General features: G+C 45.1%; 1 protein-coding gene across 1 annotated transcript in view; it reads right to left on the bottom strand.

Annotated features, from left to right (window-relative positions):
- LOC135532143 (FH1/FH2 domain-containing protein 3-like) overlaps positions 1–22,148 on the bottom strand; it is an 83,071-nt gene that overhangs the window by 21,913 nt on the left and 39,010 nt on the right. The window contains 6 exon segments of the mRNA XM_064959770.1: positions 1,009–1,098; positions 3,740–3,996; positions 4,240–4,383; positions 4,586–4,680; positions 7,855–7,966; positions 12,318–12,412. Of these exon segments, the coding sequence (XP_064815842.1) occupies positions 1,009–1,098; positions 3,740–3,996; positions 4,240–4,383; positions 4,586–4,680; positions 7,855–7,966; positions 12,318–12,412 (793 nt within the window).

Genomic DNA, 22,148 nt, shown 5'->3' with positions numbered 1-22,148 from the left:
AGCTAAAGATGTGTTCAACTGGACACAAGTTAAAGCATACATAACATGCATGAGGGAGACCATCTACAAGTGCCTCGTAGGCCACGGAAAGCAAATATGACTGGACAACACAGAATCTGTCTGACACGGTAGACATTAACACTATGTCTATACCCCTTGTACAAAAGACATTCAGTACGGCAGCTTCTCAGCCAAGTGGATTTTGAGGGAGCCAGGTAGACATGAAGACACTGACACCAGTGTTGAGGGATGACAGTGTTGAGTTGGAGAAGTATTCCTTCATAGTGAATGTAATGCCAGAGGTGAAGAAGTGAACTGTAGAGCTCCTGTTGCTGCTGCACCTCTACCTGTAGCGCTGTTGTCTGGCCACACCCCTCTCAACACACTCCTCAGCCTCAGCAGAGGCAGACACCTGGCTCAGGTCCACATCAGGGAGGAGTGGGAGGGGCTTGGGCAGTTGGAGGTAGGACTGACTATGTCCCCTCGAGGGGGAGGAGGAGCAGGAGGGGGAGGGAGAGGAGGGTACAGAGGTGCTGTGCTGTTGGCCCAGAGGGTGGGCAGTGCCTGGCAGTCTCCCCCAGCCAAGCGCTATGACCAGGGAAGTAGATCTGGGACTGGGAGAGACATCCTGGGTGTTAGAGCCAGTGTTTCTAGGGGGGGTGGACACAGGGGCCTCTCTCTGAGGTGGCTGAGGCATCAGGGATGAGGTTGACCATACAGTGAAAAGGAGAACACAAGCTAGAGGAGTCCTCTACTGCCTGCATGGGCGCCATGCTAAAACAACAGAGTGACAGCCAAGGGGAGGACAAAGGGGGTGGGGTGTATCCAAGGGGAATACATTACACGTTTACAATAACAGATATGCTTTTTTTGTAGTTCTAACACACCCATCCACTGTTAACAACACTATACATTGTCCAGGAAGGGAGAGATGGATGGAGGACAAGACTGAAAGAAAGATATGGAAGAAGAGGTTCTATTCGGGGGAAAGCTATTTTCCTGAAATACCTGTGGAAGCCCTTTCTAGTGGTCTCTGTGATATCATGACTCTCATCATCTTCCTCATCCTCATCCTCCTCCTCCTCCTCTTCCTCCTCTCTGAAAAGGAGGGGTGGAGGGATGGATGGAGGGGAGGGGAGGGAGAAAATAGACGGGAAAGAGTAGAAAGAGGAAAAGGAGGAGAAATGCAACAGACAACATGAAAAAAATACAGTAGAAAACTGTCCAGAAAAAGAGACAAAGAAGTGACAGACAGAATTCAGTACACACAGCACACCCTGTCAAAACTGACGAGGGAGGTAAAAATGTGTACACAAGGCAGTATAGTTCAAAGAGGTTCATAGCTTTTAGTTAGTATGTCCTCATTTCATTCATTACATACAGTGCTTGATACCATTAAAAAACAGCATGAGAACTGACTAAATCAATGTCAGCTAACCATCTGGCACACACCAGCAGCTCTGGACCAGCCTGTAACATCTTAGGGACCAGTAACGGTCCCCGGACCAGTGATCGTAGTGTACATCCCAAATGGCACCCTATTCCCTATATAGTGCATTACTTTCGACCAGAGCCATATGGACTTTGGTCAGAAGTAGTGCACAATGTAGGAGAATAGTGTCACTTGAGACACAACCATTGACTAGGCTGTGACTGTGTGGTCATATCTGGAGGGTTTTAATTGATAAAGGATTGTCGCATACATCATATGCATACGAGAGTCTTTCTAGGGCCATTGTGCTGTCAGGTTTCCTCTAACCCGCCCGCCTGTGTTTCATTACCGATATGGAAAACACTGATCTTCAAAGGCAGTCTGAATTTCCTGTGTGTGGTGGACTGGACTGGTGGGAGTCAGTATCATATAACCCTCTGGGTTCAATTGAACTATCGGCAGAACCGAACTGGAGCGCTACCAGAAATGCTACCAGAAATGCTAGTTAAAAAGAAGTGTCATTACTAATGGTGGACAGTATGATGCTGTGTGTGGCAGGGTGAAAGGTAGCCATCACACAGTGCCTTCAGAAAGTCTTCCCACCCCTTGACCTTTTCCACATTTTGTTGAATATTTTTTATTTTTAACAATTTGATTAAAAATGACAAGCTGAAATGTCTTGAGTCAATAAGTATTCAACCCCTTTGTTATGGCAAGCTGAAATAAGTTTGGTCGATAGGTCAAAATAAAAAAGCAGACATTGAATGATGCACCACTTTGGGTGGTGCATCAATACACACAGTCACTACAAAGTATGAGGCCAATGGCGACTTTAAAACACTTACAGAGTTTAATGGCTGTGATAGGAGGAAAATGAGGATGGATCAACAACATTGTAGTTACTCCACAATACTAACCTAATTGAAAGAGTGAAAAGGAAGCCTGTACAGAATCTGTTCTGAATACAAAGTTTTATGTTTGGGGCAAATCTAATACAACACATTGTACCACTCTCCATATTTGTAAGCATAGTGGTGGCTGCATCATGTTATGGGTATGCTTATAATCATTTTTCAGGATAACAGATAAATGGAATGGAGCTAAATCCTAGAGGAAAACTTAGTTCAGTCTGCTGATCACCAGACCCTGGGAGATGAATTCACCTTTCAGAAGGACAATAACCTAAAACACAAGGCCAAATCTACTTTGGAGTTGCTTAGCAAGAAGACAGTGGATACTCCTGAGTGGCCCAGCTACAGTATAGACTTACAACTCTGTTTGAAAATCTATTGCAAGACCTGAAAATGGTTGTCTAGCAATAATTAACAACCAATTTGACAGAGCTTGAAGAATTTTGAATAGAATAATGGGCAAATGTTACACAATCCAGGTGTGGAAAGCTCTTAGAGACTTACCCAGAAAGACTCACAGCTGAAATCGCAGCCAAATGTGATTCTACAAAGCATTGACTCAGGGGTGTGAATACTTATGTAAATGAGATATTGCAGTATTTAAATTTCAATAGGCATTATTATTTTGCTTTAGTTAAGCGTGAATTCCTAGTGGTTGTGTACACATTAACATTATTGAAGTAAAACTATTGCAGTGTTGGTTGAAATTCAACAAAAACTCCCTCAAAGGGAAACATAACTTGTGACAGATAGGACACATACAGGGATGCATCCCAAATGGTACCGTTACTGCCAAAATAAGTGCACTACATAGGTAATAGGGTGTCATTTGGGACACGAGCACAGTAATGACTAATAATAACTCCTAATAACCAATAATAACTCCTAATAATGAATAATAACTCCTAATAATTCCTATCACTGTTTACAGAAGGTTCATATTTCCTTCAGCAGCTCCACAAGCTCACAAAACGTTGACAGTCTGAAGATGAATCTAAACGTCACTTTGAAACAGCAGCCCGTGCTCTGTCTCTCTTTTATTACTATATAATGACGTTCTTCATTCATATTGACTCTGGTTGGAACACACACATCTGTCCCAGACTATAACGTAATACAACACTGGCAGTCGAACCCTTTCCTGTTCTGAACTGTATCGTGGATCCAGAATCATCTGTGTGTTTTCCAATTCCTCACAGCTGACTTCTCTGGGTAGTGAAGTAAAAATAAACCGAACCACTTCCGAACCACCATTTAAGATCATATTGGCAAGTTTCAGTTAATAACAGAAGTAGGGATATGCTTCTCCCTTTAACCCATTCACACTTTCTACCTCTCCCCTTCCCCTTCTCCTGTTTGCCCCAGCCATCACCCACTCTCCTCCGCTCCAACTCACCTTTCACTGACGTCGTCGATGCCCTGGCCTCCGAAGGGCAGGAAACTACCGTTGTGTCCTCCATGAGAGTGAGGGCTGCTGGGGGAAGCGGGGGCTGAGGTGAGTCCTCTCCCGTTCTGGAGGGAGTGTCTCCGGCTGCGTCTCCTCTCCAGGCCTCGCCGGTCGTTGGTGCCCCCCACGCTGGCACGCCGCCGGTTCTTCCCACCCACGGTAGGTGGCTGGCTCTCGTCGTCCCCGTCCTCATGGCGCAGAGCAGTCTGGAGGCACAACAGGGAACAGTTAGACTAGCAGGGGACATGAGGTCCCAAGCAGACATGGGTCAACACTTTTGACTATTCCATTGGTCCCATTGAGGACAAACTAAATCAAGCTGGTCAAGTATTTATTTGTATATTTGACCAAGTTTTGTAAATATTGTGCTCTGGTAGTGTTTCTACAACAAACTAGTTAAGTGACTAAGCCAGGAAGTGAATTCCACTAAGCCGAGGAGGTGGAGGTACCTCGTAGATGTTAAACTGCTCCATGAGGTCCAGGTCTGTTCCCTTCCTGCTACGGTGTCTCTGAGACATGGCCTCCATGCCCTGCTCCTCCAAACAGTCCACCACATCATAGAATGAGTCCTGGTCAGGCAGGCCCGCTAGAGTCTGAAACACACACACAAATGGCTTCATTTGGGAGAGAGAGAGAGAGTTGTAAAGAGAGAGATGTAGAAATAGATGTAATTCGAGAGAGAGAGATGTAGAAAGAGAAGACAAAGAGATGCGAGTGAAATGTAGAGAGAGAAAAATATGTAGAGAGAGAGAGAAAAAGAGGTGAAGAGAGAGAGGGGAATGAAGAGAGACCGACCTTGTTGATGAGGGTCATGGCATACACCAGCAGCTCTGTGTCCACCCCATCCTTCTCCTCCAGAATCTCCATGGCATTGGACCACAGCTTACAGCCTGCACCACAAAGCATGACCCACACAGTCAGTCCAAAGGTACCACAATCCACCTATGCTCTGCATTCAAATAAACCATATATATAGAGAAAATACACTTTGAACAGAACCATATGGATATCAGGAGTAGATCATGTGATATTAGACTAATAGAAGCTGAAACAGTAATGATATCAGGAGTAGATCATGTGATATTAGACTAATAGAAGCTGAAACTGTAATGATATCAGGAGTAGATCATGTGATATTAGACTAATAGAAGCTGAAACAGTAATGATATCAGGAGTAGATCATGTGATATTAGACTAATAGAAGCTGAAACTGTAATGATATCAGGAGTAGATCATGTGATATTAGACTAATAGAAGCTGAAACTGTAATGATATCAGGAGTAGATCATGTGATATTAGACTAATAGAAGCTGAAACAGTAATGATATCAGGAGTAGATCATGTGATATTAGACTAATAGAAGCTGAAACAGTAATGATATCAGGAGTAGATCATGTGATATTAGACTAATAGAAGCTGAAACTGTAATGATATCAGGAGTAGATCATGTGATATTAGACTAATAGAAGCTGAAACTGTAATGATATCAGGAGTAGATCATGTGATATTAGACTAATAGAAGCTGAAACTGTAATGATATCAGGAGTAGATCATGTGATATTAGACTAATAGAAGCTGAAACTAATGATATCAGGAGTAGATCATGTGATATTAGACTAATAGAAGCTGAAACAGTAATGATATCAGGAGTAGATCATGTGATATTAGACTAATAGAAGCTGAAACAGTAATGATATCAGGAGTAGATCATGTGATATTAGACTAATAAAAGCTGAAACTAATGATATCAGGAGTAGATCAGGTGATATTAGACTAATAGAAGCTGAAACAGTAATGATATCAGGAGTAGATCATGTGATATTAGACTAATAGAAGCTGAAACTGTAATGATATCAGGAGTAGATCATATGATATTAGACTAATAGAAGCTGAAACTGTAATGATATCAGGAGTAGATCATGTGATATTAGACTAATAGAAGCTGAAACTGTAATGATATCAGGAGTAGATCAGGTGATATTAGACTAATAGAAGCTGAAACAGTAATGATATCAGGAGTAGATCATGTGATATTAGACTAATAGAAGCTGAAACTGTAATGATATCAGGAGTAGATCATATGATATTAGACTAATAGAAGCTGAAACTGTAATGATATCAGGAGTAGATCATGTGATATTAGACTAATAGAAGCTGAAACTGTAATGATATCAGGAGTAGATCATGTGATTTTAGACTAATAGAAGCTGAAACTGTAATGATATCAGGAGTAGATCATGTGATATTAGACTAATAATGATCACGCTTGGATTGCGTCCTACCTGACAGGTCGCTCCTACCAGGTGGCGTGGCGAGAATCTGTCTCCTCACCACGCGCTCTCACCACTGGTGTCCCCAGGGCTCTGTTCTAGGCCCTCTCCTATTCTCGCTATACACCAACTCACTTGGCTCTGTCATAACCTCACATGGTCTCTCCTATCATTGCTATGCAGACGACACACAATTAATCTTCTCCTTTCCCCCTTCTGATGACCAGGTGGCGAATCGCATCTCTGCATGTCTGGCAGACATATCAGTGTGGATGACGGATCACCACCTCAAGCTGAACCTCAGCAAGACGGAGCTGCTCTTCCTCCCGGGAAGGACTGCCCGTTCCATGATCTCGCCATCACGGTTGACAACTCCATTGTGTCCTCCTCCCAGAGCGCTAAGAACCTTGGCGTGATCCTGGACAACACCCTGTCGTTCTCAACTAACATCAAGGCGGTGGCCCGTTCCTGTAGGTTCATGCTCTACAACATCCGCAGAGTACGACCCTGCCTCACACAGGAGGCGGCGCAGGTCCTAATCCAGGCACTTGTCATCTCCCGTCTGGATTACTGCAACTGCTGTTGGCTGGGCTCCCTGCCTGTGCCATTAAACCCCTACAACTCATCCAGAACGCCGCAGCCCGTCTGGTGTTCAACCTTCCCAAGTTCTCTCACGTCACCCCGCTCCTCCGCTCTCTCCACTGGCTTCCAGTTGAAGCTCGCATCCGCTACAAGACCATGGTGCTTGCCTACGGAGCTGTGAGGGGAACGGCACCGCAGTACCTCCAGGCTCTGATCAGGCCCTACACCCAAACAAGGGCACTGCGTTCATCCACCTCTGGCCTGCTCGCCTCCCTACCACTGAGGAAGTACAGTTCCCGCTCAGCCCAGTCAAAACTGTTCGCTGCTCTGGCCCCCCAATGGTGGAACAAACTCCCTCACGACGCCAGGACAGCGGAGTCAATCACCACCTTCCGGAGACACCTGAAACCCCACCTCTTTAAGGAATACCTAGGATAGGATAAAGTAATCTTTCTCAATCCCCCCCCCTTAAATGATTTAGATGCACTATTGTAAAGTGGCTGTTCCACTGGATGTCATAAGGTGAATTCACCAATTTGTAAGTCGCTCTGGATAAGAGCGTTTAAATGACTTAAATGTAATGTAAATGTAAATGTAATAGAAGCTGAAACAGTAATGATATCAGGAGTAGATCATGTGATATTAGACTAATAGAAGCTGAAACTGTAATGATATCAGGAGTAGATCATGTGATATTAGACTAATAGAAGCTGAAACTGTAATGATATCAGGAGTAGATCATGTGATATTAGACTAATAGAAGCTGAAATGTTACTAGTTGTAGGCAGCTCAAGTGTCCTGAACAGTTTCCAGGGTAGTAGTGTGTGTGTGTGTGTGTGTGTGTGTGTGATGTGTGTGTGTGTGTGTGTGTGTGTGTGTGTGTGTGTGTGTGTGTGTGTGTGTGTGTGTGTGTGAACATGAGGCAGCGCTGCAGTCAGACAGTGGGGTCATGGACCGTCTCAGTCTTACCCAGAGCTCCTGGTATCTGGTTCTCTCTCCTTACACAGCCACAGGAGTGATGGGCTTAGACAAAGTTGAGACACACACACCTCCCCCCACTACTGGAGAGGACACAGTGTGGAGCTTTTACAGAGGCAGGTAACTGAACCCCACCAGAGGAAAGAGTTACAGTCTTTTTCAATAAACACACACACTTACCTCCCGCGGTGTCTACAATGTGTGTGTGTAGGGTAGTGGTCTGGTCTCTCCTACCTCTCTTGGTGTCCACGGTGTTGACAGCATGGATGAGCAGGGCAGTGTTGGGTTCAGTGTACTCCACAAACACCAGTAACAGTTTCAGAGCTGTCTTCACTACCAGACGGAACTAGACACACACACACACACACACACACACACACACACACACAACACACACACATACACACACAATGTGACACACACACACACACACACACACACACACACACACACACACACACACACAACACACACACACACACACACACACACACACACAAGAGCAGAAAAAGGTTTCATGCACTAGGGACCATATCAAACTCATTCTGCATGTTATAACTGCTTCAGTGACCAACGAAGTGCAGCATGTTAACCACTGATAGGGTTTAAATGTGACCAACGAGGTACAGCATGTTAACCACTGATAGAGTTTAAATGTGACCAACGAGGTACAGCATGTTAACCACTGATAGGGTTTAAATGTGACCAACGAGGTACAGCATGTTAACCACTGATAGAGTTTAAATGTGACCAACGAGGTACAGCATGTTAACCACTGATCGGGTTTAAATGTGACCAACGAGGTACAGCATGTTAACCACTGATAGGGTTTAAATGTGACCAACGAGGTACAGCATGTTAACCACTGATAGGGTTTCAATGTGACCAACGAGGTACAGCATGTTAACCACTAATAGGGTTTAAATGTGACCAACGAGGTACAGCATGTTAACCACTGATCGGGTTTAAATGTGACCAACGAGGTACAGCATGTTAACCACTGATAGGGTTTAAATGTGACCAACGAGGTACAGCATGTTAACCACTGATAGGGTTTCAATGTGACCAACGAGGTACAGCATGTTAACCACTAATAGGGTTTAAATGTGACCAACGAGGTACAGCATGTTAACCACTGATAGAGTTTAAATGTGACCAACGAGGTACAGCATGTTAACCACTAATAGGGTTTAAATGTGACCAACGAGGTACAGCATGTTAACCACTAATAGGGTTTAAATGTGACCAACGAGGTACAGCATGTTAACCACTGATAGGGTTTAAATGTGACCAACGAGGTACAGCATGTTAACCACTGATAGGGTTTAAATGTGACCAACGAGGTACAGCATGTTAACCACTGATAGGGTTTCAATGTGACCAACGAGGTACAGCATGTTAACCACTGATAGAGTTTAAATGTGACCAACGAGGTACAGCATGTTAACCACTGATAGGGTTTAAATGTGACCAACGAGGTACAGCATGTTAACCACTGATAGGGTTTAAATGTGACCAACGAGGTACAGCATGTTAACCACTGATAGGGTTTAAATGTGACCAACGAGGTGCAGCATGTTAACCTGTTGATGCTCTGGGGGCGCTATTTCATTTTTGGATGAAAAACGTTCCCGTTTTAAACAAGATATTTTGTCACAAAAAGATGCTCGACTATGCATATAATTGATAGCTTTCGAAAGAAAACACTCTGACGTGTCCAGAACTACCAAGATATTTTCTGTGCGTGCCCTAGAACGTGAGCTTCAGGCAAAACCAAGATGACCACTGATCCAGGAAATGAGCAGGATTTTTGAGGCTCTGTTTTCCATTGTCTCACTGATATGGCTGTGAATAAAATGAGCCTGACCCCCAAGGTGTCTGCAGCATGTTAACCACTGATAGGCAGATCATTGGAAGATTGACCATAAGAGACCACATTTAACCAGGTGTCCGATAGGGTCCTTAAATGTGACCAAGACAGCTGCCAGTATTTTTCCATGGGATACAGAAAGGAAAGCAGCTTCACGAACTGCATATCAATGAAGAGATATGTGAAAAAACACCTTGAGGATTGATTCCAAACAACGTTTGCCATGTTTCGGATAGATATTAAATGTAGTTAATCCGGAAAAAGTTTTACGTTGTAGGTGACTGAATTTGACCAACGAGGTAGCAGCAATGTAGAAAACTGAACGATTTCTCCTACACACAGACGCTTTCAGGAAAAACTGCGCATTTGGTATGTAACTGAGAGTCTCCTCATTGAAAACATCAGAAGCTCTTCAAAGGTAAATGATTTTATTTATTTGGTTATCTGTTTTTTTAAAATGTTGCGTGCTAAATGCTACATCAAAACCTATGCTAGCTTTGCATACTCTTACACAAATTAGTCAATTTCTATGGTTCAAAAGCATATTTTGAAAATCTGAGATGACAATGTTGTTAACCTCTTGAAACTCCCCATCCCGGATCCGGGATTGTGACTAAGCCTCAGGCTCATTAGCATAACGCAACGTTAACGATTTCTGAAAATCGCAAATAAAATTAAAATAATGCGTTTGCTCTCAAGCTTAGCCTTTTCTTAACAACACTGTCATCTCAGATTTTCAAAATATGCTTTTGAACCATAGAAATTGACTAATTTGTGTAAGAGTATGCAAAGAGCATAGCATTTTGTGTAGCATGTAGCACGGTTTAACATTTTCACAAAAGCCAGATAACCAAATAAATAAAATCATTTACCTTTGAAGAGCTTCTGATGTTTTCAATGAGATAGACTCCCAGCCAATACCAGATGCGCAGTGTTTCCTGAAAGCGTCTGTGTGTAGGAGAAATCGTTCCGTTTTCTAACCACTGAAACGAACCGAAAATGCAGTCACCTACAACGTGAAACTTTTTCCGGATTAACTACATAATATCGAGGAAACATGGCAAACGTTGTTTGGAATCAATCCTCAAGGTGTTTTTTCACATATCTCTTCATTGACATGCAGTTCGTGGAAGCTTGCTTCTCTCTGTGCCCCATGGAAAAATACTGGCAGGTGACTTTTGCGTGACCAATTTCGAGGACACCATGTTACACGTGGTAAATGTGGTCTCTTATGGTCAATCTTCCAACGATCTGCCTACAAATACGTCACAATGCTGCAGACACCTTGGGGAAACGATAGAAAGGGCAGACTCATTCCTCTTGCGTTCACAGCCATATAAGGAGATCATGAAAGACAGAGCCTCAAAATCCTTGTCATTTCCTGATGCCAAGTCATCTTGGTTTTGCCTGCATGTTAAAGGGCACGCATAGAGAAGATATTTGTATTTCTGGACACGTCAGAGTGTTTTCTTTCAACAGTAGCAATTATATGCATAGTCGAGCATCTTTTGTGACAAAATATCTTGTTTAAAACGGGAACGAGGTTCCAAAAATGAAATAGCACCACCATAAGTGTAAGAGGTTAAGAAAAGGCTAAGCTTGAGAGCAGACGCATTATTTTCATTTTATTTGCGATTTTCAGAAATCGTTAACGTTGCGTTATGCTAATGAGCCTGAGGCTTTAGTCACGATCCCGGATCCGGGATGGGGAGTTCCAAGAGGTTTTAACCACTGATAGGGTTTAAATGTGACCAATGAGGTGCAGCATGTTAACCACTGATAGGGTTTAAATGTCACCAACGAGGTACAGCATGTTAACCACTGATAGGGTTTAAATGTCACCAACGAGGTACAGCATGTTAACCACTGATAGGGTTTAAATATCACCAACGAGGTACAGCATGTTAACCACTGATAGGGTTTAAATGTCACCAACGAGGTACAGCATGTTAACCACTGATAGGGTTTAAATGTGTCATTACATAGTGCCCGATAAGAGGTTTTCCTGCTCTGACAGCCCTGAGGGGTTGAGATAAAGGCCTGATAGAGGATGTATAGGAAATAAGGGAACAGGGGTTGTACTTGTAGGGGTGAATAATACCAAGGCATGGTACAGTCAGAATGTACAGCCAGAAAAGAGAAGGAAAGACAGAGAAACAGAGAAAAAAAGGAAGGGATGTGAAGATCTGTGTGTAATAAAGTGAGTGCCTGATCGGGACTGATCAAAACCATGCTGTGTGTTACACTTGGCCAGGAAGAAGGAGCAGAGGAGAGAAGAATCGGTTAGAGCAGGAAATGCAGAGACACTCTCTCCCAGAGGAGAAAGAGGGAGAGAGAGAGAAAGACAGAGATAGAAAGGACAGAGAGAGAGTGGACGAGAGAGAAAGAGAGGACAGAGAAAGTGAGAGAAGGAGATAGGAGACAGAGAGAGAGAGAGAGAGAGAGAGAGGAGGGAGGGAGGAGGGAGGGGACAGAGAGACAAAGAAAGAGAGAGAGAGAGAGAGACAGACAGAGAGAGAGAGGAGACAGAGAGAGACAGAGAAAGAGAGAAAGAGAGAGAGAGAGACAGAGAGAGACAGAGAAAGAGAGAGAAGAGAGAGAGAGAGAGAGAGAGAAGGAGGGAGGGGACAGAGAGAGACAGAGAAAGAAAGAGAGAGAGGGGACAGAGAGAGACAGAGAAATAAAAAGAAAGAGGGGACAGAGAGAGAGGGATTGGGGAAGAAAATAGATTGACCTGGCCATCAGAGGATGGATGCATGTTTTACAGTTGTTATATGGTCAAATGCAAAAGTACAATGATATTTCCTTTGGTAACTTGGTACTGTACCTTGGATCCAACGAGTGTGTAAAGCCATTGGACGGTTTCGTTGTGACTTATGAGGCCGTTCATTCCATCCACATACAGCATGATCTGTCCCAGAGCTGGAGAGAGACAGAGAGGAAGAGTTGAGTTGAATTGAGAGAGAGTGGGCGAGAGAGAGAGAAGAGAGAGAGAGAGAGAGAGAGAGAGAGAGAGAGAGAGAGAGAGAGAGAGAGAGAGAGAGAGAGAGAGAGAGAGAGAGAGAGAGAAGAGAGAGAGAGAGAGAGAGACAGAGGGAAAGAGAGAGAGAAAGAGGGATTGAAGAGAAAGAGAGAGACGCTTGTTTCTGCAGCTCTGTGTTTGGTTACAAGAATGGGCCCGTTGCACATGAACCTGATGAGTTGTCATAAAAATACCAGGGAACACATGAAAGATGGGGCTAGTTCTGTCTGTGCCATGGCAGGCAGTGCTGTGACTCTCCCTCCCCTCTCCTCTATCTAGGTTAGACACACATCTGCCATTCCAGTTATGTTATTCTCTTCTGTTTGCCATAAGACTGACTGCACAGACCCATATCCATCTGTCCTGCACATCACCCCCAAGAGTGGGAAAAATCTCCTCACTGATGTTCCCTATACTCTTTAGAATTCTATAAGCCTCTAAGTGACTCATGTGAGGAACAGTATGCTGGACCAGTTAGGAAGAGATAACTAACTCTTTAGGAGAGCGACAGCAAGCACATCACCATAGAAACACAACACTGGACCAGTTAGGAAGAGATAACTAACTCTTTAGGAGAGCGACAGCAAGCACATCACCATAGAAACACAACACTGGACCAGTTAGGAAGAGATAACTAACTCTTTAGGAGAGTGACAGCAAGGACATCACCACGGACCAGTTAGGAAGAGATAACAACTCTTTATCACCAGAAACACAACACTGGACCAGTTAGGAAGAGATAACTAACTCTTTAGGAGAGTGACAGCAAGGACATCACCAGAGAAACACAACACTGGACCAGTTAGGAAGAGATAACTAACTCTTTAGGAGAGTGACAGCAAGGACATCACCATAGAAACACAACACTGGACCAGTTAGGAAGAGATAACTAACTCTTTAGGAGAGCGACAGCAAGGACATCACCATAGAAACACAACACTGGACCAGTTAGGAAGAGATAACTAACTCTTTAGGAGAGCATCACCATAGACAGGACAAGGACATCACCATAGAAACACAACACTGGACCAGTTAGGAAGAGATAACTAACTCTTTAGGAGAGTGACAGCAAGGACATCACCATAGAAACACAACACTGGACCAGTTAGGAAGAGATAACTAACTCTTTAGGAGAGCGACAGCAAGGACATCACCATAGAAACACAACACTGGACCAGTTAGGAAGAGATAACTAACTCTTTAGGAGAGCGACAGCAAGGACATCACCATAGAAACACAACACTGGACCAGACGTTAAGAAAAATCCCCATTTCCCATAATACCAAATCCAAACCAAGTCATATGAGTGAAATGAGAGAGGGATGAAAAGTGAGGGAGGGAGAGACGGAACTACAGAACATCAATAGTGGCAGACAAGGGATCTTTCCTTTCCTTGACATGTAGATAATGCTAACCAGATTGTCACTAATGTTGGAGTGCCTCTGACCTAGCTCCAGCTGCACTGTAGACATACACCATGAGGAGACAGACACATTCCCCCATGCATGCAAAGTTACCATCACTGTATGAGCAGGAAGTTCAACAACATCTGATATGAACACAAGGTGAAGATATCCATTCATTTCAGATTGCTATGAAGTCAGAATAATGATATTCCAAATAATGACAGACATGATCTACAGTTGAACCAAAGCCAGATGACAACAGAGAGATATACTGAACAAGTGTGTTCTTTCTTTGACTGGGTTGTTCTCATCTGCCGTGTCCAACTGTCTGTGTGATGGAGGGTTCTGTATCTATAGGTGGTTGCTAAGTGTTACTGTAATTAACAGAGCCCAGTTGACTTAAACAACGACTTGTTGATCGACACAAAATAATACCACTGAATATTAGGAGAATGAAACACATTCCAGCCATGCTTGGAAAGGATACATTCTAGCCATGCCTGGATAAGACACATTCCAGCCATGCTTGGAAAGGATACATTCTAGCCATGCCTGGATAAGACACATTCCAGCCATGCTTGGAAAGGATACATTCTGCTTGGAGCCATGCCTGGATAAGACACATTCCAGCCATGCTTGGAAAGGATACATTCTAGCCATGCCTGGATAAGACACATTCCAGCCATGCTTGGAAAGGATACATTCATTCTAGCCATGCCTGGATAAGACACATTCCAGCCATGCTTGGAAAGGATACATTCTAGCCATGCCTGGATAAGACACATTCCAGCCATGCCATGCTTGGATAAGATACATTCCAACCATGCTTGGATAAGACTTGGCCATGCTTGGATAAGACACATTCCAGCCATGCTTGGATAAGACACATTCCAGCCATGCTTGGATAAGATACATTCCAGCCATGCTTGGATAAGAAACATTCCAGCCATGCTTGGATAAGATACATTCCAGCCATGCTTGGATAAGAAACATTCCAGCCATGCTTGGATAAGATACATTCCAGCCATGCTTGGATAAGATACATTCCAGCCATGCTTGGATAAGAAACATTCCAGCCATGCTTGGATAAGACACATTCCAGCCATGCTTGGATAAGATTCTTTCCAGCCATGCTTGGATAAGACACATTCCAGCCATGCTTGGATAAGACAACCTGTGGAGATGGTTTATCTGTGGGACAGATTGACAGGCTTCCACCACATAATGACCGTGTTGTACCAGATTGTAAGTACACCATCATCAAATATCACCTTACAATAATGATGTCCTGTTGTTATTGTGGGACAGATTGAGAGTTGACCAGATTGTAGTACACCATCATCAAATATCACCTTACAATAATGATGTCCTGTTGTTATTGTTGAGAGTTGACATTTACACACACACACACACACACACACACACACACACACACACACACACACACACACACACACACACACACACACACACACACACACACACACACACACACACACACACACACACACACACACACACACACACACACACACACACACAGCTGGTCTGAGAGAGTGGTCAGGGACAGAGACATTACTCTACCCCCACTTTGCACTAAATCAACCAAGCAGGTCCAGAGTCTTCAGACAGACATGGGCCTCAAACAAAACACAACATTCAGCAAAGAAGAAGTGTCTGTCCAGTCCAGTCATCCCTCAATTTGTCAGACAGTCACAACTGAAAGGGAAATATTTGAGCAGCCTTGCTCACCGGACCCTGACACGACTTCCATTTGTAACAGGATACATAAATAAGGGTCATAACAGGAGCTGAGGGACCTCTATGGGAGGGCACTAAAAATGCACCCTGGGCTTCCGTACGTTGAGGAGGGAAACAGAAAAGGGGGGAGGATGAGAAAAGAGGGTAACAAATAGCCATGGATAGGATTGGATGGAGCAAAGCACAAAAAAGCTTCCTTTGTTATAGGCTAAGAGTGAAATGCTCTGTGAGTTAATATTTGAGTTAAGTTCAAGCTGCAGTGTGTAACTTTTTGGGGCGACACGGACAAATTCACATAGAAATTAGTCTAAGAAGCCGTAGATCTATGTGTGCAATGTCGATGCTTCCCCTTCTTAAGTTTCAGCATCACTTTACACCACTACAGACCACCGGGACCAATACCACTTTACACCACTACAGACCACCGGGACCAGCACCACTTTACACCACTGACCACCGGGACCAGCACCACTTTTTACACCACTACAGACCACCGGGACCAGCACCACTTTACACCACTACAGACCACCGGGACCAGCACCACTTTACACCACTACAGAACACCGGGACCAGCACCACTTTACACCACTGGGACCAGCACCACTTTCCACCAGTAAAGACCACCGGGACCAGCACCACTTTACACCACTCCACACCACTGGGACCAGCACCACTTTATACCACTCCACCGGGACCAGCAGCACTTTACACCACTCCACACCACCGGGACCAGCACCACTTTACACCACTCCACACCACCGGAACCAGCACCACTTTACACCACTCCACACCACCGGAACCAGCACCACTTTACACCACTCCACCGGGACCAGCACCACTTTACACCACTCCACACCACCGGAACCAGCAGCACTTTACACCACTCCACACCACCGGGACCAGCACCACTTTACACCACTCCACACCACCGGGACCAGCACCACCTTACACCACTCCACACCACCGGAACCAGCAGCACTTTACACCACTCCACACCACCGGGACCAGCACCACCTTACACCACTCCACACCACCGGGACCAGCACCACCTTACACCACTCCACACCACCGGGACCAGCACCACTTTACACCACTCCACACCACCGGGACCAGCACCACTTTACACCACTCCACACCACCGGGACCAGCACCACCTTACACCACTCCACACCACCGAGACCAGCACCACTTTACACCACTCCACACCACCGGGGCCAGCACCACTTTACACCACTCCACACCACCGGGACCAGCACCACCTTACACCACTCCACACCACCGGGACCAGCACCACCTTACACCACTCCACACCACCGGGACCAGCACCCTTTACACCACTCTACCGGGCAGAGCACCAGTTGCTCTCTCTGTAACTGTATGTTGAGATAGAAGATAAACAGGGGGTGAAAACACCCAGTATAAACATACATCATGCATCTAAGGCAGGACAACTAGTTGTGTCTGTCTGTCAGTCTGTGTGAGTCTGGTGGCTGACAGAGGAGAACAGTCTGGAAAGCCATGAAAGAGAAAGTTCAAATGAGGAAGAATACTTGTCATGCATGTGTGTTTCGGGACATTTATTTCTGATCAATGTAAAATCATTTTGGAATACTCAGATTTTCATATTCATCCGCAAGTACTTTTCCATACTCCATGTCACTCGAGCAGAGTATCAGAAAGAGAAAAAATAAAGACTATTTGAACCCAGGTCTACCTCAGAGCACAGTGCTGTGTGCCAGTTTGTCATTGTGAGGAGTCAAAACGGAAACTGTTTCAGTGGAACTACGAGGAGAGGTCTGCAGACCAGACCCAGGTGGCTACTGTTGTATGTTTCCCAGTCTGTCTATCCCATCCCATGCGTGGGGGTAGGACACATGATGAATGTGCTGCCTGCTCCGTTTGGGTCCAAGATTCCCAGGTGCAGCTGTACTGTTTGTCTCTTTGGCTATGTCCCAAATGGCACCCTATGCCCTGCATAGTGCACTACTCTTGACTAGAACCCTTTGGGCCCTAGTAGTGCGGTATGTAGGAATAGGGTTCCATTTCACACGCAGTCTGTCAGTCCCTCAGTCTGTCTGTCAGTCTGTCAGTCAGTCTGTCCATCCACTGTTGCTGCTGCTAACCAATCAGGCCTATTTACTCACAACATGTCAGGATAGAACATTCCACACACTCCACCTCTCTCTCCACTGGAACGATGTGTGTGTGTGTGTGTGTGTGTGTGTGTGTGTGTGTGTGTGTGTGTGTGTGTGTGTGTGTGTGTGTGTGTGTGTGTAGAAGAGGGTTGTATTTTCAGAAGTGTGTCAAAGCCAGAAGAGTGAGCAAATGCACGTACGGACGGACGTTTGCTCACTCTTCAGACAGACAGACAGACAAACAGACAGACAGACAGACAGACAGACAGACAGACAGACAGACAGACAGACACAGACAGACAGAGTGCCTGCCGTATCAAAGCAGACCACATCAGAGTGTGCTTACTAAAACGTGATTAACCCTCCCGGGTTAGAGGAGACTGAAGCGAGGCCCTGCCCGCCCTCTCCTGCGACTCACCCTCTCTGCTATGACAGTGGTGCTGACAGAGGAGTGACTAGAGTAATGAGTTAATATACAGCTGTTCAACCAGCGTGACTTTGTAACGAATTCCTACAGTATGTGTTGTCACAAGGGATCTGTGCGGCTTGTGAGAAGTGGATTATAAAGTGAGAATGATGCGAAACATGTCAAACTTTGATTTCTCTCTCCATACCAAGAATTTGGTGTCAGGTTACATATGTTGCATGGTTGTGTTCTCAACGAGGAAACTGGTTCCATCCGTCTTCCAGTTCTAACCACCGATCCCTCCAATGAACGTAATGGGTCCCACTGCAAAGCAAACATAAGAGCTCTAAAGCCTACAAAGTTAACCACACATTGACTTCAAATGATTGATAATGGTCATGACCTTAGCTTGGTACCTCTTAGACCACATGGGCATTTTAAGTTGGTAGCTGACCTTTGACCCACAATGTTATTCTAAATGTCTTATCTGTGCAGCACACCTGTGCAGACCAGAACACAGAACCCATCGACTGAACTACCAGGACATTCACAGGAATGTCCATTAACGACAGCTAGGTGAGAAGCGACTGGTCTCTAATGAGGCTCTTTACGCCTGTGGATACAGAACATGAATGTTGTCTTTAATGACAGTACACACCTTATTGATGTTTCAGAGTAGCAACAATCAGTAGAAAAGCTGAAAGATTCATGGAGAAAACACCATGTAAAGGACTATCCTAGGTGTAAAGGACTATCCTAGGTGTAAAGGACTATCCTAGGTGTAAAGGACTATCCTAAGTGTAAAGGACTATCCTAGGTGTAAAGGACTATCCTAGGTGTAAAGGACTATCCTAGGTGTAAAGGACTATCCTAGGTGTAAAGGACTATCCTAGGTGTAAAGGACTATCCTAAAAGGACTATCCTAAGTGTAAAGGACTATCCTAAGTGTAAAGGACTATCCTAGGTGTAAAGGACTATCCTAGGTGTAAATCCTAGGGACTATCCTAAAAGGACTATCCTAAGTGTAAAGGACTATCCTAAGTCCCAGTGTAAAGGACTATCCTAGGTGTAAAGGACTATCCTAGGTGTAAAGGACTATCCTAGGTGTAAAGGACTATCCTATCCTAGGTGTAAGGTGTAAAGGACTATCCTAGGTGTAAAGGACTATCCTAGGTGTAAAGGACTATCCTAGGTGTAAAGGACTATCCTAGGTGTAAAGCTCTATCCTAGGTGTAAAGGACTATCCTCGGTGTAAAGGACTATCCTAGGTGTAAAGCTCTATCCTAGGTGTAAAGGACTATCCTAGGTGTAAAGGACTATCCTAGGTGTAAAGGACTATCCTAGGTGTAAAGGACTATCCTAGGTGTAAAGGACTATCCTAGGACTGTAAAGGACTATCCTAGGTGTAAAGGACTATCCTCGGTGTAAAGGACTATCCTAGGTGTAAAGGACTATCCTAGGTGTAAAGGACTATCCTAGGTGTAAAGGACTATCCTAGGTGTAAAGGACTATCCTAGGTGTAAAGGACTATCCTAGGTGTAAAGGACTATCCTAGGTGTAAAGGACTATCCTAGGTGTAAAGGACTATCCTAGGTGTAAAGGACTATCCTAGGTGTAAAGGACTATCCTCGGTGTAAAGGACTATCCTAGGTGTAAAGGACTATCCTAGGTGTAAAGGACTATCCTAGGTGTAGCAGCTACATTAAGAGACTGCTGGGAAATGGTTTTAGGAAACATCAAATCAGCAATCACCTGAGAAGTCCCAACAACTGAACATTATTTCCACATCATTGTGAATCAATTACCCATGAAACAGGCCTGGAAAAAACTATTTGGATACCACAAAAAAAGTTGCTTGCATATTGCAGCTGTGGTGGCTATTTTTGTTGTGATCATAATCATTTCATAATGGCCCACTTCCCATTCCAGGTCAACTCCCACGCAACTTAAAAAGCAAATGTGGAACATTGCAGATAGAAATGTCAAGAATAGAGCGGACCTGATACCTTATTCTACATGTTAGAAAGACATGTTCTATATAATGTATCTGAACGTTCCATAACGTTATGTCCTGCTGAGCGTTCAACAACACTGGCCCTGCGTATTGTACTGTAACGTGTACTGTGTGATCGTTACCGGCATGAGGAGCAGAGTGGAGCTATAGAGGTGAACCTCCTGATCCAGACATGAGGAGCAGAGTGGAGCTATAGAGGTGAACCTCTGATCCAGACATGAGGAGCTGGAGCTGATCCCAGACATGAGGAGCAGAGTGGAGCTATAGAGGTGAACCTCCTGATCCAGACATGAGGAGCAGAGTGGAGCTGTAGAGGTGAACCTCTGATCCAGACATGAGGAGCAGAGTGGAGCTATAGAGGTGAACCTCCTGATCCAGACACCTGAGGAGCAGAGAGGTGAACCTCTGATCCAGAGGAGCAGAGTGGAGCTGATAGAGGTGAACCTCTGATCCAGACATGAGGAGCAGAGTGGAGCTGTAGAGGTGAACCTCCTGATCCAGACATGAGGAGCAGAGTGGAGCTATAGAGGTGAACCTCTGATCCAGACATGAGGAGCAGAGTGGAGCTATAGAGGTGAACCTCTGATCCAGACATGAGGAGCAGAGTGGAGCTGTAGAGGTGAACCTCTGATCCAGACATGAGGAGCAGAGTGGAGCTATAGAGGTGAACCTCCTGATCCAGACATGAGGAGCAGAGTGGAGCTATAGAGGTGAACCTCTGATCCAGACATGAGGAGCAGAGTGGAGCTATAGAGGTAAACCTCTGATCCAGACATGAGGAGCAGAGTGGAGCTGTAGAGGTGAACCTCTGATCCAGACATGAGGAGCAGAGTGGAGCTATAGAGGTGAACCTCCTGATACAGACATGAGGAGAATAGTGGAGCTATAGAGGTGAAGACATGAGGAGCAGAGTGAGTCTGATCCAGACATGAGGAGCAGAGTGGAGCTATAGAGGTGAACCTCTGATCCAGACATGAGGAGCAGAGTGGAGCTATAGAGGTGAACCTCCTGATCCAGACATGAGGAGCAGAGTGGAGCTATAGAGGTGAACCTCTGATCCAGACATGAGGAGCAGAGTGGAGCTGTAGAGGTGAACCTCTGATCCAGACATGAGGAGCAGAGTGGAGCTATAGAGGTCCAGAACCTCTGATCCAGACATGAGGAGCAGAGTGGAGCTATAGAGGTGAACCTCCTGATCCAGACATGAGGAGCAGAGTGGAGCTATAGAGGTGAACCTCCTGATCCAGACATGAGGAGCAGAGTGGAGCTATAGAGGTGAACCTCCTGATCCAGACATGAGGAGCAGAGTGGAGCTGTAGAGGTGAACCTCCTGATCCAGACATGAGGAGCAGAGTGGAGCTGTAGAGGTGAACCTCCTGATCCAGACATGAGGAGCAGAGTGGAGCTATAGAGGTGAACCTCCTGATCCAGACATGAGGAGCAGAGTGGAGCTATAGAGGTGAACCTCTGATCCAGACATGAGGAGCAGAGTGGAGCTGTAGAGGTGAACCTCCTGATCCAGACATGAGGAGCAGAGTGGAGCTATAGAGGTGAACCTCTGATCCAGACATGAGGAGCAGAGTGGAGCTGTAGAGGTGGAGCTGAGGAGCAGAGTGGAGCTATAGGGTGAACCTCCTGATCCATGAGGAGCAGAGTGGAGCTATGAGGTGAACCTCTGATCCAGACATGTGGAGCTGTAGAGGTGAACCTCTGATCCAGACATGAGGAGCAGAGTGGAGCTATAGAGGTGAACCTCCTGATCCAGACATGAGGAGCAGAGTGGAGCTATAGAGGTGAACCTCTGATCCAGACATGAGGAGCAGAGTGGAGCTGTAGAGGTGAACCTCCTGATCCAGACATGAGGAGCAGAGTGGAGCTATAGAGGTGAACCTCTGATCCAGACATGAGGAGCAG

The sequence above is a fragment of the Oncorhynchus masou genome, unplaced genomic scaffold, assembly GCF_036934945.1.
Source record: "Oncorhynchus masou masou isolate Uvic2021 unplaced genomic scaffold, UVic_Omas_1.1 unplaced_scaffold_1744, whole genome shotgun sequence".
NCBI classification, from domain to species: domain Eukaryota; kingdom Metazoa; phylum Chordata; class Actinopteri; order Salmoniformes; family Salmonidae; genus Oncorhynchus; species Oncorhynchus masou.
Note: the sequence above shows the minus strand (reverse complement) of the source record. Positions and strands in the feature narration are given on the sequence as shown.